General features: G+C 37.6%; 1 protein-coding gene across 1 annotated transcript in view; it reads right to left on the bottom strand.

The window, feature by feature from the left end:
- TNIP3 (TNFAIP3 interacting protein 3) overlaps positions 1 to 13891 on the bottom strand; it is a 97435-nt gene extending 83544 nt beyond the window's left edge. The window contains exon 1 of the mRNA XM_055085763.1: positions 13845 to 13891. Coding sequence (XP_054941738.1) covers positions 13845 to 13876 — 32 coding nt within the window. The 5' untranslated portion in view covers positions 13877 to 13891. The remainder of the gene's footprint in view (positions 1 to 13844) is intronic.
- Positions 13892 to 16706: the final 2815 nt, after the last annotated feature.

Here is a 16706-nt window from a genome sequence, read left to right on the forward strand (position 1 = left end):
CGCGGGCCTCCCTCTGTTGCGGCCTCTCCCGTTGCGGAGCAGAGGCTCCGGACGCGCAGGCTCAGCGGCCATGGCTCACGGGCCCAGCCGCTTCGCGGCACGTGGGATCCTCCCGGACCGGGGCGCGAACCCGTGTCCCCTGCATCGGCAGGCGGACGCGCAACCACTGTGCCACCAGGGAAGCCCCAAGTCTGGTGATTTTTAAATGTTCTATTTAACTGCTCTATCACTGAGTTAAGGTATTAATATTCTAGCAAATTATAGAACCTGAGGAGAGGGTTATAGGATCCCCCAAATTTATAACCTGTCAGTCAGAAGTATAGGTGGCCCCTGTGACTGGAATTCAAAGTGAGGCCAGTCTTGTGGGACTGAGCCCTTAACCTGTGGGGTCTAACTCCAGGTAGCTAGTGTCAGAATTGAATTGAATTGTTGGACACACAGTTGGTGTTGGAGAATTGGTTGTGGAAAATGTCACTCATTTGGTGTCAGAAAAAAGATGTTACAATGGGCATAAGTGATGCTTATATAAACCCAAGCAGCATTATACACAGAAAGAATATTGCCTTGTAAATTCAGATCAGTAAAGTTATGGAAAGTCTCACATGTATTCATGTGTGTCTCTGAAGCTCTAAAAAATAATTGCAGAAGAATCAAGGTCCTCTATCCTTTGATCCCATATGGGGTGAGATGAATATCAGATACATAATTTTACTATGTGATTTTAATTCACTCACCAACAAATATTTATTGAAGTTTAGTATGGTCCAAGAACTGTCCTCAATGCTTCTTATATTTCTTATTGTAAGAAACAAGTCAGTGACACATTTGGGGATATGATATAGACTTGTACCTAATTTTACATGACTGCTTCTAAGTATAGAGAAAATTATTGACAACTGAAATATTTTTAAGGTGAAACATTTTCTATACATAAGCTAAGTTGGTTGTTTCAAATGCATTTGTAGGATGACTGAATGCTTACTATGTGTCAGAAGCTCTATATGTATTATCTTATTTAATCCTCACGACTATTATTATTCCCATCAGGAAGATGAGAAAATGATGATTTTTAGAGAGATTAAGTAATTTACCTAAAAAGTGCGATTTGAACTCAGGCAGTCTGACTCAAGAAACCACACTTTCAACCACAAGACTGTTTTTAAATGGTGTCACTGATATAGTGGATGCTCTTTACTTGTCAGTAAATAAGAACTTCTATCAGCTTTGCTCAAAAGGATAGGTAGGAGTTTCCTTGAGCCATTGATGAGAAGAGGTCTCATCATCCTCTAATAAATTATTCCATACGATGAAGAAAAGAAAGATTACCACTATATAGAGGTGAAATAAATCCTTGTACTCTGGAACATTTCTAATAATCTTAAATTGAACCAGGTTTGGTAATCATATCTTTGATAATAAAAGTGCATGTGTTTCTTTACGGGATTATTTCTCAATAAATTGCCTGGACTTCTAGATTCCTGTTACATTTTAGCAGTTGCCTAATCCAAATTCCTCCACACATCCTCCAAAATGCTTACAGATCAACAAGAAGGGCAAATAAAATCCACAATAGGCATCTGTAGCATAAATAAGTGTCTTAGCCTGCTCAAACTTCCATAAAAAAATACTGCAGACTGGGTGGCTTCAACAACAGAAATTTATTTCTCACAGTTCTGGAGGCTGGGAAGTTCAAGATCAAGATGCCAGCAAAGTAGGTTTTATTCTGAGGCCTCTTCTCTTGGCTTGCGGATGGTGCCATCTTGCTGTGTTCTCTCATGATCTCTTCTTTTTTTGCGTGTGTGTGTGTGTGTGTGTGTGTGTGTGTGTGTGTAGAGAGAGAGCTCAAGGCAGCTCTCTGATGTCTCTTCCCATAAGGACACGAATCCTATTGCACCAGGACCCCACCCTTATGACCTCATTTAACCTTAATTATCCCCTAAAGGCCCTATCTCCAAATACTGTCATATTGGTTTAGGGATTCAACATATGAATTTGGGGAACACAATTCAGTCCATAGCAATAAGAGACAGAGAGTACTACAAATTTCAATCTCAAATCAACAAAGTTAGATTTGGGAACCATGCCAGAACAGGGTCTGGTGAAGAATGAGTTGAAAAGAGGAGCAAACCCACTGTGGTCTACAGGTGACAAACATCAAAAAAATCTCCCTGAGAAAAAAATGTCCCCATTATTTCAAAAACAGGTACATGACAGAATCAAGTTATTTATATTGCCTCTCCTATATAATCTGTATCTCAGAATAGTCATATAATTTTGGGGAAATTTTTTATAGAATTATTCTACATAATAAAGAAGAAATGGTAGAATGCTCTATTGCTATTTTATAATCATAAAAATAAATGAATGGATCTAAACAATTATCAGAGGCTGATAGTAATCCAAAAAAGAGATGAGCAAACATTATTTTCTGGTAGAAGTATACAACGTCACCTATAAAGTAGTCTTGCCAAATGGATAAATAAAATCTGATTCTGACCAAGCCTTTAGATCTAAGGAGCAATTTATAGTAAATACAGTGGACAGAGGAACATCTAATATATGATCAACGTGATTGCTGTTGGCAAACTCTATAAATTACCCAGTTTCTTCAAGAGACAACAGCAGCGAAACGAAACAAAACAGCAACAACAAAACTGCAAGAAAAAACAGAAGAGGAAGCTATAGACCAAAAGATAATTAGCTAGAATTATCAAATGTTTGATCCTAGTTCAATAAACTGTAAATAGAAACAAGTCAATTGGGAAAAATCTTAACACTGGATATTTTGTGATGTTAAGGAATTGTTAAATATGTTAGCTGTAGTCATGATATTGTGGGTATGTTTTTTAAAAGAAATACTTATCTTTCAGAAATACTGAAATATCCACAGATGAAATGACATCTTCGATTTTTTCAAAATAATTCAAAGTTGGGGGTAGGTGTGGATATAGATGAAATAAGATGGCCCATATATTGAATATTATAAAAACTGCTGTGATGATTAAGGGCTTCACCATAACATTCTCTCTGCTTTTGTATATGTTTGAAAATATTCATAATATATTTTCAAAAGGAATATATCAGAATTTTGAAAAAAAAAAGGAGGTGAAAGTCCCCTTCTGAATGAGAAAACACTCAGAATGTGTCTGAGAACTGGCTTCTGGGGACCCAAAGATCAAAAGGCCGCCATCAAGAACTGTGAAGAGGATGAGACTTTCTCCCTTCAGGCTAACAATTTAGTCCATCCGTGTTTCATGGATACTGACAGAAGAGATGAGACTTATATATCAGAGACAAAGGACCTTATTGCTCACAGAAATAGCAGTAGCCAGGTATCGGCATTTTTGATAAGCTGGGCTAGTTCCTCAAGCCTAGTTCTCGTAGCGAGGTGCAAAGGTAACCAGGTAGCACTTGTGACCAAGTTTATTGCATTACAGAGGAGGAGCCCTGATCTTAGTAAAATGAATATTTTATACTGGACAGTAAATATGACTGCCCCTGCTATGAAGGGGGACACTATATCCCAAAACCGTAAGCAATTGTGCCCTTCAGTCCAGAGAAGACATTACTTTTGTCTTCTAAGAATTTTTTAAAATAAATGTCTTGGGAAGGTAACCCAGAACAAAGGCACTCAGTGTCTCTGCTTGTAAGACATGCATGAACATGAGAGACACATGGAGAATTGTCCCCTGACAGTGGCGGACTTGGGTGGGCACCACTGTGAAGGAGAGTATGAGACTTGGAAGGAGGAAGCATCCTGTGGAGTCTGGTGGTGAAGGGATGTAAGAAAGCAGGCTGTGGAATTGAACCCTATAAAAACAAAATCAGAAGATACATCAACCTTGAACACACCAACCACCAAAGAAAAAGCATTTATCTTTACCAGCAGAGGAGGGTCCTCTTGAACTAGAAAACCTAGTAAGACATTCTCACCAAGTTTACACTGAGACATCTATTATTTCCAGTCTAGGAAACTGATTATAAAATGGACAGTTGACAACCACTAAAAACTACAAGAAGAAAAACAGAAAGTGAGAATCAACAGATTTTAGCTGATCAAAATATTCTCTAAAAAACCAAACATGAAGCACAGGAAAACTGTAATAAAACTGTAATAAAAGATGCACAGGAAAACTGTAATAAAACTCCAACAAGCTTTAAACATCTCTAAATAAGCATTTTTAGATATAAAAGAGGACCTTACATCATAAATTCAAGAAAACCCAGGACAGAAGTGAGCGAAAGCACAATTTAAGATGAGATATGACCAAATTCAGGAAAGAAAAATTGAAAAAAAGATAAAAATCATCTCATGGGTGAAGGCCAAATTACAAAGTATCCAAGGAAGGAGAGATTTAGTTAAGAGTCTCATAAGAGATTCTGAGTAGAGGAACAAAAATAAAATGAAGAAATAAATAGGATCAGAAAGGAAGTGCTTGATATAGAACAGAAAAAAAAATCCAATACACATTTGATTTTTCTGAATAAGAAAAATAAAACAATGAAATAGAACGACCATTAAAACTATAATCAAAGTAAAAAATGAAATCTTAATTTTATTGTTGAAAGTGCCCCCCCCACCCCCATATACCTTCGAAATTACAAGACAGAGTCTAGTAAAACTATTTAGTTTTTAAGAATCCGTCCTCTGGGGGGTAAAAAATACCAAGAAACTTACAAAGTTTCTTGACTGAAACATAAGAAGCAAGACAAAAATGACACAGCATTTAAAAAAAAATTTTAGGAAAGTATGAGTAAAGAATCGTGTATCCAGTTCAGCTGTTTTACATGTATTAAAACTAAAGGAAACTTTGGCAAAAAGACTGCTGATGAGTATTAAAATAGTAGATCTAAGAATATACCCAAGACTAAAACAAAAGGGAGAACAAGCATGAAAAAGCATTATCTAAATATGGGTTCTGACAAAATAAAAGTAATTTAAAAAGTTTTAGGAGAAGGGAAAACATAAAAATTAGAATAAGTTCATAGCTGCATAAATTATAGATAGGTGTCAAAGAGTATCACTTAAATCTAACAAACCAGATAGGAGAAGCCTAAGTAAGGGGGAAAAAAAGATCAAGGGAAGTTTGAGTTATTAGCATAGAGTTAGGCAACTACTAGAAGAAAAATATAAGCTTTTCTAAATGCAAAAATAAGTACTAAAAATAAGCAAAGAAGACAGATCAAGTATACAAAGAAACATAGTAAATCTAACATTAATATTTACATCAAATAATAAGACAGAATTGAGAACAAACATGCCGATCATATCAACAAATGTATGGGCTTAACTAGGCTATTTAATGAACACGATTTTGAATGTGGCTTACAAAGCAAAACCCATATCTATGCTGAGTAGAAAAGACACTCCAAAACCAAGTGATCCTGAGAGGCTCAAAGTAAGGGATTGGGCTAGCAGACAAATGAAAACAACAGTAAGAGTGCCGGGGTTGAGATCAGCAAGGTAGAATTTGGGTGCAAAGCATTAAATGAGACAAATTAATACTCTCTGAAGTTAACTGGATGTGAATATACCTGATGATATACCAAGTCTCTGGCCATTGAATTGAAAATGTCAGAAAACATTAAGCCTCAGATAGTGTGGAAGCAACAAGTTTCACTCATAAAATAATTCTCAAGATTGACCTTGCCTTACTCTGTTTCAGTAATAGGCAGATGTCCATAAGGTATATAGCACATATGAATTTAACTTTTTTTTCTTAAAGCCCTGTTAAAATACCAAGAAATGAATTCTTTAAGCCATCATTAATCCACAAGAACACAGAACTGGGAGAGGAGACAACTTAGACGAATTTCTTTCAATCAACTTTTGGAAAAAGAAAAGCAGAAGTCGTAACAATTACTGGAGCAGAGGAACTTAAAACCCATGTCTTCAGAGAGAGAAGCGGTGGAGAAGTGAGGCCAGTTTGCCCCGTAGAATCTCTGAGAGGCTGGGCACTTGAAAGGACTGAAGAAAAAGTTGAAACAAGGGAAGGGATTCACTCTTTGCTTTTGGAGCATTTGAATCCCTGAGGTCTCCTCTCACGTGAACCTGGGCAGCCAGACAACTATCTTCTTCTTTTTTTTTTTAATATGTTTATTGGAGTATAACTGCTTTACAATGTCGTGTTAGTTTCTGCTGTACAACAAAGTGAATCAGCTGTATGTACCACTCTCTCACTTCATCCCAGCTTACCCTTCCCCCTCCCCGTGTCCTCAAGTCCATTCTCTCTGTCTGCATCTTTATTCCCAGGCAGCTGTCTTAATACCCCAGGCATGGCCAGAGGCTGATTCTTTTGGGAAGATGAAACCCAAAGCCTCTGGATTCAGAGACAGGAGGCACAGAAGAGGTCTGGGGTGGGGTTGAGAGGTTGCCTGGAAATCTACATAGTAAACTGTAGTAGTCTGAGATCTCGTCCCTCACTTTTGCTCTAAATAGTACAGCCGTTCATATATCTCAAGACTACAGATTGAAAAGACCCTCACTAGAAAAACTGAACAGCCAGAAAAGACCAACGATTAGAAATTCTGAGGTGGTAAAGAAGGTTCTAGGAAAGACTGCACTGTTGGCCAAAGAGTAAAATCCAGACTGGAGAGAAGGACAGAGAGCTCAAGAAGTGAGGATGTTCGAAAAAAAGTAACTCACGGGGTTGACCGTAGAGGAAATAGTATGGGTAGGTTGTCTCACTTGGTGAGAAGGACTTCTAGAAAGCTGACCAACTGAAGTGGCAGAGCAACTTTAACTCCAGTAAGGGATAGTATTCTTAGGAAAGACATTTTGACCAGAGTGAAGTACTTGGCTCAACAGTGAGTAATATTTGGAGCAATAATAACAATGTAGAAAAATTACTCTATTTCTAGAGGGAAGGTAAACTGGGGTTATTCTGCTTGAGAGCATTGTTAAGTACATATCAAAAGTTTTAAATTTTTCTGTACTTTCACTCAACACTCCACTTTTAGGAATTTACCCTAAGAAAACAAAAGTGAATGTGCATAAAGATTTAAATACAAGTATATCTGTTGCAGCGTTGTTCCTAATAGTAAAAGATTGAATGCAACCTATATGCCTCAAACAGGGAATCAGTTAAATCAATATTGATACGGCTATATAACTGGATATGATAGAGATGAATATTTACTTGGGAAAATATTTATAATATACCTACTTAAAAATTTTCAAAAGCAACCTTTTCTCTATAGTCCCGTTTTTAAAGAAAAAGATAAAAAGAGGTAGAGAGAGATCTGAAAAATTCTATCAGTAGGTATTTTGGGTGTTAGGACTAAACCTGAGTTTTCTTTTTCTCTCTTTTCATCTGTATTTGCAAACACTAAAGGCTTCTACATAAATATAGCAACTGTTAGAGTTGCCACACACAGAAAGAACTGACTTATAACTCATGTTTTACTGTTAATTAGAAAATAGAAACTATTTTCAAAAAAGAAAGAGACGGGGAGAATAAGATGGCATGGTGGCTGGTTCCTTTGTAATGGTCAGAAAAATGTTCTGTTTAGCAGAGGGGCAGAGCAAACTTATCAGCTAAATTAGTCTCCACTTACTCATTCAACAAACATTTCAGAGACTTTACCATGTGCTACGCACTGTGATCAGCTCTTTTCCTATAAAGAGCACCTAACCTTTCGGCAGGTAAGACACAGAAGCAACTGGAAATAACCAAGAATCACATATTGAAGTTCACTTTTCTGTGTAGCTTGTAATCTACTCTAAATTTAGATATAAATGTGAAAAGACTGTCCAAGCTGTGTAAGATATTAAATACATGTAAATCTGATTTTGAACAATAGCACCTCAAGAGTGTCATATTCAAGTGCTGATAATAACAACAGTATAGGGTGTGAAACTCATCTAAGTTTTGTTGCTAATATTTACATTTCCCTTCCTGTTTATATTCTAAAATAAATAAAGTGTGATATAGTATAGAGTAAAATAAAAACTTTTAAAAAGGCAAATCATCCAAATGATTGGAGTCTTAAAATAAATTTTATTTCACTTTTTAATGCGCTGGTATTTTCTGCAATAATTGAAAATACTGAGCTGGTAATATAAGGAGAATAAAGGAACTCACATGATTAGAACAATGAAAGTAATTGTATTTGGAAAGTACATGTCTCCAGCTTAGAAATACTTCCTAGATGTGAAACGGAAAAATGATTCCCTAGTGCAGGTGCCTTGGAAAGTGAGGTGATGTGTGGTTTAAGTAATTACAATCCTTCCTAACAAAGCAATATATTCAGAATATAAAGTGAGCACTATGTCAATATAAAAATTAGCAAATGATATAAATGACTAAAAGCAGGGAATAAAAATTGATTTCAAACAAATTCTGAACATAACCTCCCTACTTTCTAAAGTAAACCTATGTTCGAGCAGAGACATACATAGTATTCAAAGTAGAAGCCTACCAGCAATGAAAAAACCCAATTCACTGGGGGTATTAAACTTAAAATTTCGATTTATATGAAGGAATAAAAGAGAAAGATCCAAACCAAAACCAAATTGAATTTTCCAAACTCAAGTCCCTTCATTTTTCCTCATTATTTCCTCAGTGTTTTTTTTTTTTTTTTTACATGTTGGGGGTAGGAGTTTATTAATTAATTTATTTATTTTGGCTGCGTTGGGTCTTCGTTTCTGTGCGAGGGCTCTCTCTAGTTGCGGCAGGCGGGGGCCACTCTTCATCGCGGTGCGCGGGCCTCTCACTATCGCTGCCTCTCTTGTTGCGGAGCACAGGCTCCGGACGCGCAGGCTCAGTAGGTGTGGCTCACGGGCCTAGTTGCTCCGCGGCGTGTGGGATCCTCCCAGACCTGGGCTCGAACCCGTGTCCCCTGCATTAGCAGGCAGACTCTCAACCACTGCGCCACCAGGGAAGCCCCTCACTTAGTATTTTGACATAACTTCCTGTCAGAGCAGCATAAAGAGAGTTGTGAACTTGTTATTTCCAAATTGCCCTGAAAACTGGAATTTTGCTCATGCAATATCTTCCATCATGTTAATTGGCTTTGAACCACATCAAATTCAAGCCACGAAACTAAATGTACTGCCTTAGAAGGGTCTGTTTATTTAATTACCACGTTGGAGGACATGCCATTAGCTTAAACTCTGAAGCCTTCTGCAAAAAAAAAGGGCAACTCAAGAACTGCCACGCACAGAAAGAACAGACTTATAACTCCTTCAGCTGGCTGCATGTTGTCTGCAGCCTGCCTGGGGCCTAGTTAGACCTCCAAGTGAGCTCTGGGCCTTCCCAGTTAATGCCAAAGATGTTTCCATTGAGGTAAAAGCTGGCAGATCCAGTCTCCAGATACACAAATTTCATGCTGAAAGGTAGTGCCCGTTCTTCCGAGATTAACTGATAAGTAGCTCCTTTGGAGAATTCTAATTTGCTATTCTTTCCAACAGTATTCCCCCAAACACTTGCTAGCACATGGTAGTAACTTTACAAGTCATTGTCGCATTGAATCAAACAAAGAGTTTATGTGGGCATAAAGTATTAAAAACAGACAGACAGAAGATATACCACAGATACCTTCTTTGGCATTTTGTTTAAGCTGGGCCTTAGAAAATGGAAAGTCTATGTTCATCCCATGGGTGTTGTTTGTATGGAAAAAGCTTTTCTGAAATGTGCTTTATGGAGTCTCGCTGAAAACACAAGTTTTCTAAAAGCCCCCTGTCTTATATCTCTGTGAATGTATCCATCCAATAAAAGTTAATTTTATGTAATATATTACACATAAACACATGCTTCAGATGCTACTTTCTTATTTTGGAAAGAGAAGAGACTTAATTAGACTGTTGTCCAGAAACCCAATGTAACTTTGATGTTTATTAGTTTGAAGAACTATAATTTCTGAAAAACTGACAAATTTGTCCCATAAGTTTAAATATTGAAACTGTTTAAAGGATGACTAAGAATTAACAAAATTTATGAGAAAATATAGATGAGGATCTGTGATGTTCTGTGAGTAATTAAAAACACTTAGTACTTCAAAATTAATTCCTCTTTTATCTGACAAAACAATGTGAATGGATAGAAAATACATATGCCAGTCAGAAAAAGTAGATGATACCATTCACTTCTCTCTTCACCATGTGGAGAGCAACTGTATAAATGACCCTTTATTTTGCCCTCCCAGAATAGTTTAATTTAGGGTCAGGTAAGAAGTAGGTTAAAAATGAAGAGGCCAAAAGAATTGTAAAAATGCTTATGATATCATAAAAATGATCATTTTAGCTTTCACTTACCACACAGTCTTGCTCCAACCAAAGCATCTGCCTATCACCCCATAAACGTCCTACACTGTTCTGCCCTTTATGAGCAACAAATGAAGCTTTAAGGGAGGTTTCATAGCCAGCAGCTCTTTGGCTGCCAAGTACTGCATCTGGAGGGTAGTGTACTCTTCATGTAGGGGAAGACAAACCAAGAAACAAAAACCTGTTGTTTAATTTTCTTAACGTCCACCAGTGTTTTGCATCAAGACATTTAAACTCTTTGAATATGGGGAAAGACACAGGAGCTCCTTAAGGGCATCTGAAACCAGTGTATTGTTCGCAGAAAGCAATGAGTAACAGAGATTATATTTGACCACGTTCAATACGTAGGTTGAACAAGTGCTAGTGTGAGTGAGTTTAATGCCAGGTAAAGGAGGCACGTCATGGGAATTTAACATTCATTTTATTCTACTGTGATTACCTCTACTTGAGGCTATAATGAATCATAATAGTTTTCCTTGCTAGGTAATAATTATAATTTTCTGAACACATAATTTATTTTAAAAATTTCTTAAAATATATGTTAGGACATGGAAAAACTTCTGCTTTAGGAAAATTTAAATGAAGAGCTGGTCTTGTAAGAGTACATCAAAGCAAGGATGACCCCAGGATCATGATATATTGAGTGGGGCTGCTTTTTAAACAATATGCTTCGAGATTTCGTTAACAGGAAATATAAAAACCATAAAATACTGTTTTTACTTTGATAGTTTCTCACTGGGATCAACGTTGTTTCCTCTGCCCCTTTACTTTAGAAAGAAGTTTGGTGTGACAACCATGATATCAGTGTATCACCTTCAAGAAGTGGCAAATTTTACCCTGCAGAACCTAAAATGGTTCAAGTAGAAAGGGGTCAGTTCAGGAGAGAAAGAGGGAAGGATGACCAGCACTCACTATTCAGTTCCTACTCTGTGGCCTCTCATCTCCCTGCTTTCTTCTCTCTTTCTCACCTCCCTTGAGGGGAGGGTATGGACTGCAGCATCTGCCTCACCCACCACCCTTCTTCTGGACTCCAAGTCATATACACCAAAAAGGTTAACCTGAAAACCATCTCCTGAGTATTTTAAATTACTGTCAAAGGATCTACCTGTCTCATTCTCTTAGAAATACAAAAGTTTTACTGCTGTAGAAAAAAATATGTTAACTACTAAATTCTGAGTAATTTTCATCATGGGTAAATGGAGAGAATCTGAACATTCATTTGGGTTGCTGAGGAGAGGGGGGCAATAGAATGGGACTCAGGAGCTGACAGAGTCCTTATAATTCTCCACCTGGAAGAAAGTGGTGTGTGTGGTGGGATGGGATGGGGAGGTAATCCCTACTTCTTTGCATTGTGGTTATACTGAAGGAAAAGCTAGGCTACACATAACTTCAGAACACAGAAACAATAGGTTTGTTTGCCTGTTTTTCTTCCTTCCTTCTTTCCTCCCTTCTTCTCTCTCCTTTCCTCTCTTTCATTCTTTTTTTTTTTTAAACTGGTAAAATTTGCCAGATATGGACCTATGCTACCAAAGGTCCATTTTTGGCAAATATGGTGTATCATCTTTCCTAGAAATCGTTCAACATCATATGTTGTCTTCTACGCTTCTATAATATCTATAGTATCTTAGAGGTTGTCAGTATAATCGGTTAATCCTCAAACTACTCCTGTGAGCTGAATTTCTATTTTGCTTACACATTTTATAATAATTTATATGAAATTGATCAATGCTTATTATAGGCCTACTGCTAAAGTGGGTTATACCGTTGTATGCTGAGTTCTTTCCCTTGAGGTAGATAAAATCTCATCAAGGAGACAAGAGTTATACATACAGCACAATTATAGAATAATAAACTGTGATGCATAATAAAATGCTAAATTTATACAATTAAAGGCTAGAATGCTTGTTATTGATACTGAATGTAACCGGTTGAGAGGAATGGGATAAAGCAGCAATTCTATATTTATTCAAGCTTCTAGTCGCCTCCCCCCCTTGCCAATTTCAGACACTGTGACCAGGTTAGCCTATCGTCAATCCTTGTTCAGAATTCTTATTGGCTTCCCTTGTGCACAGTCGTGATTCTCACAGTGGAAGTACCTATGGGCTTCTTTTAATGAAAAGTTTTTCGCAGACCAAGAACCCTGAGAATATGTCTCCAGATCCACAGGTTATGAGAACCCAAGTTTGAGCAACACCGACTTGAGAACCTGAGGGTAATTATTTCTTTAAATTATCTTTCACTTGAAAGAAGTTTTGTCTTTATACACAGAGAAACATTGGCGTGTACAATAAGTTCTCAACTATTTAGTCTCTCACTCAAGATGAGTTTTGTATTACATGCCAGATGTGGAAGTCAAACCGAAAAGCTCACTGGAACCAACACAAGTCCGCAACTTGCCTACACAACTTTTTTGTATACATTCTGCCTTCAGCCTGGAATACGCTTTCCTTTTTCTCTTTTTCCGTCTGTCCCTCTATTTTCTTTTTGCCAGAAATTAGGTCAAACAAATCCTTCTTCACGCATCTCTTTATGCTCACAACTAGGATTCTCACCTTCCTCTGATGTCTCAGGGCAGATTATCTGTGCCTCTTTTATGAGACGAAACATTCAACATTTATTATACTTAGGTGTGTGTGTGGCTTTTCACTTCTAAACTGCAAGCAGCTAGAGGAAAAGGACTGGATCTGATTCATCGTCTAGAAGCAGCTGCCCCAATATCTTGCACCAAAAAAAGGTGCCAAATAAGAAGTCAAAGAAATAACTACATGGGTCAAGGAATAGAGTGAAGCTTGAGAAAAGCCATAAATGGTCGATAGAATGTAGAAAGTGACTGAAGAAGGGATTTTTTTGTTAAGGGACTTAGTAAATTTCTCACCCTATACCTGAGCTGAGGATTTAAGAACTCAGGAGGGAAGATATAGCTACTCTTCACCCTGTTAATGAAAAAGAGTTGGGACTTCCCTGGTGGCGCAGTGGTTAAGAATCCGCCTGCCAATGTAGGGGACATGGGTTCAAGCCCTGGTCCAGGAAGATCCCACATGCCGCGGAGCAACTAAGCCAGTGCACCACAACTACTGAGACTGCACGCCTAGAGCGCATGCTCCACAACAAGAGAAGCCACCGCGATGAGAAACCTGTGCACTGCAAACAAGAGTAGACCCTGCTCGCCACAACTAGAGAAAGACCGCGCACAGCAACGAAGACCCAACACATCCAAAAAATAAATTAAAAAAAAAAAAGATATAGATTTGTTTCCTAGGCGAAAATGTGTGCTATTCAGGAGAAATTATCTGAAGATCCAGACTTGTCAAAGGAAATTTATCAAATACTTTAAAAAAAAATCAAATAACTTCCGTAACTTGCTATGATTCTTGCCCCTTGAAGAGTAGCGAAAATAATGTGTTCAAATAGTCCACACTGTTATCCACCATATCTTTCTTATCAACTCTTTGTGGTTGTATCCAGATAAGTTCTCGTCTACTCTTAATAGACTGAAAACCTTTGTCTGGAAACTGAAGTGCTCCTACTAGAATATTACTATTAGAGGCATGTATCCTCTAAATAATGTGTCTGTAATTACCTTTCAGAATCTTCTGACTGATTGGTGAACATGACTAATTTCTCTTCATGTTTCTCATTTTTGTTTAAGAGTCGTCCACATGGAAACTGAAAGGAAAAAATATAAAGGACATGAGACTTGGCCGTATCTCAAGGGAAGATAACTATGTCAGTCAATGGAGGAGAAACCACTTGTTAAATGCATTTTTCCCCAAAGCCATGTTTTTATTCTCATGTCTTGTTTTCAGCACTGACAGTTACAAGAAGACAGACCATGAACTTGCCTTCTGTCTAGTTTCAATCAAAGGTAAAATACTGGGTGTAAACATAAGGACCCGGTCTTCCAGTTAAGGAAGAATCTCACGACAGGGAGAAATTGTCCAGGAGCGAGTGAAGAAAGCTGGACATTCCAACGCACGCGTCGTAAACTGTTAATGCTGTCAGACTGACATGTTTGTAGTTCAATTAGCCACAGTCCAGGAATGAGTTTTCCAGGAGTGCTTAACGACCCAGTGACACCAAGAGCTTTCTTCTCAGAATCTCATTCATTCCAGCTTTTTCTCCAATAGAAGTTAGTGATTATTTCCATGATTTTCAGGATGACAAGGGAACTGGTCATGCGATCATTAGAAAAGGAGGAAATTTTAAAAGGTGCGTAAGGCAGAATTTTTTTCATTTCCCAATTTTTTTTCCTATTTAATATTAATTGCAACTTAAGCACCAAACTGGGGTCAAACATTACACAGACATCATAGTCCCTCATGGGGACTATAGTAGATTCTTGAGATTGAAGCATTTGGAGACCTGCGTGTGTTTTAAAAGCCGATTCCTGCAGGCACTTAACACATTTGAAATGCATCTGGAAACCACTAATTGCTGTGATCCCGTTAGAAAAGTTAGGCTGTTCAAGTGTGTGGGAAACATGAAGCCAGTTTGTTTGAGTTTTATGAGTTTCTATTTAATCGTAACAACAACAACAAAAGGTTTGTTTGGTAAATTGCTGCAAGAAGGATTTGTTTTAGCTATTGGCAGGCTGTCTTTACATAGTGTAGGAACGTGGCTTTTTTATTTTGCTTTTTTTCAGCTTGTGACAGCTGTTTAAAAGTCATCCATTATCACCATGGTAGCCAGTTGCTAGATGAAAGCAAATGCCTTTCGGGACTGTTGTAGGAACTAGACCACCAACTAGTACAACTATCTTTTAGCTATGTAAAATTGCAAAACTGCCCAGTTTCTTCATGTGGCACTCTGGAAATACCATACAATTCTGCAGATGCTTTGAAAAGGCATGCAAGTGAGTTGCCACCTGACAAAGCATGGCCTGCAATTAAGTGTGCACTCCGTAATTTCTGGAAGATGAGGCTTTTAAAACAATTCATTTATAAAATAAAATTGCAGTCAGGTTTAAAAAGTATCTTCAATGGTTTCATTATTCCTAAAATTACTTTTTAAAAAACGTTAATTTCCTAGCAGAGCTGAAATGACACGTGGAGTCCTGGAGTATTAGAGAATCGTAGAATTTGAGACCTTTGAGAATACTGAGAATTATGACATCATCACTTTACGAGAGAGGAAGCAGAAGCTCATAGAGGGCAAGTGATTTGACTAATTAATGCCTCATCTAGGATTAGATGTCAAGCCACTTGACCCCCTAGCCCATGACTTTCTATTGTTGTTCCACAATTGAACGTTATACAGGTGAAATTTCAAGTCTGAAATAAGATGAGACCTAACGTCGATGTTAAAATATTTAAAAAGTAATACACGAAATGTTTACATTATCAATGAAACCTCATAAAAACCTATTTCTTAGGCAAGGACATTGTATTATTTGAACTCTGATGGTAAAAAATCCCCGAAAACAGCATGTGGAGAGGGAAATTTCCAAACTTAAAATGTTATAGTTTATACCACAATGAAAAAATAAAAACAACAAACAAACAAACAAACCAAATGTTATAGTTTAAAATTCACAGATAATACCTCCGAGGCACTAGAAACAGATGAAATAGGTATTGTCTCAAAGGTGTACTTTACCGAACATTGTATTTCCTTCTAAAGAGCCTTTTCCTAGGCTGGAATTTTACACTTGTTATTCTTCTACCCAGGAAGTCGAAATATCAACTAATGAAATCAGAAAAGTCAATATCACAGGAATAATCATAATTTCCAATAGTTGATACATTTCCCCTGATGGGGGGTATTTTTCCATGAGAAGAGAAACAAAGAAGACAACCAGAAAAAGACACTGGGCAATTAAAGGGCTTCTCTTTCAAGTGGAATCAAACAAATCAAGCCAACCTTGAAGACACAGTGCCTTTCTCAATGTCAGTGCCTCACTTTTTTTTAGTCGTAGAGAAAATGAACCACTTTAGGAGTCTCATAAGACTTAGTAAACATGTGTGTGCCTCTCTGCACTTTATCTCTATTAACTGTAAGTCAGGGTGACATTAAACCATAAGATAAAGAATTCTACTGAAGTTCTTGCTCCTTTAATTTTTCACAGAATCAGCCTGGAAGGGAGGTAATGGACTTCCTGAAATTTAATTGGCTAGTGTGGAGACATGAAACAGGCAGGAGCCAAGCACCTGCTACACCGAACAGGAGACACTGTGGTCAGAACCCCCAATTCTATAGCAGCACATCGCAGCCTGCTGCAGCTTGATTGAGGTTCATTCATTTCTTGTAAAATGTGTCATTCAAGCATTTTTGCTTTGCTAAACATTTAAAATGTTTGAGGCAGATCCCCAATGGGACAACCAAGTCAGACATAGAACAGGGTGAAGTTTCATTAAAACGAATAGTATCTGAATATCAAATAGTAGAAAGATAAAGATAGGGTACCTGACCCCTCTTAACCTTTGCCCACTCAAGGTGAATTTCT

Source organism: Physeter macrocephalus, chromosome 7 (genome assembly GCF_002837175.3).
Source record: "Physeter macrocephalus isolate SW-GA chromosome 7, ASM283717v5, whole genome shotgun sequence".
NCBI classification, from domain to species: Eukaryota; Metazoa; Chordata; class Mammalia; order Artiodactyla; family Physeteridae; genus Physeter; species Physeter macrocephalus.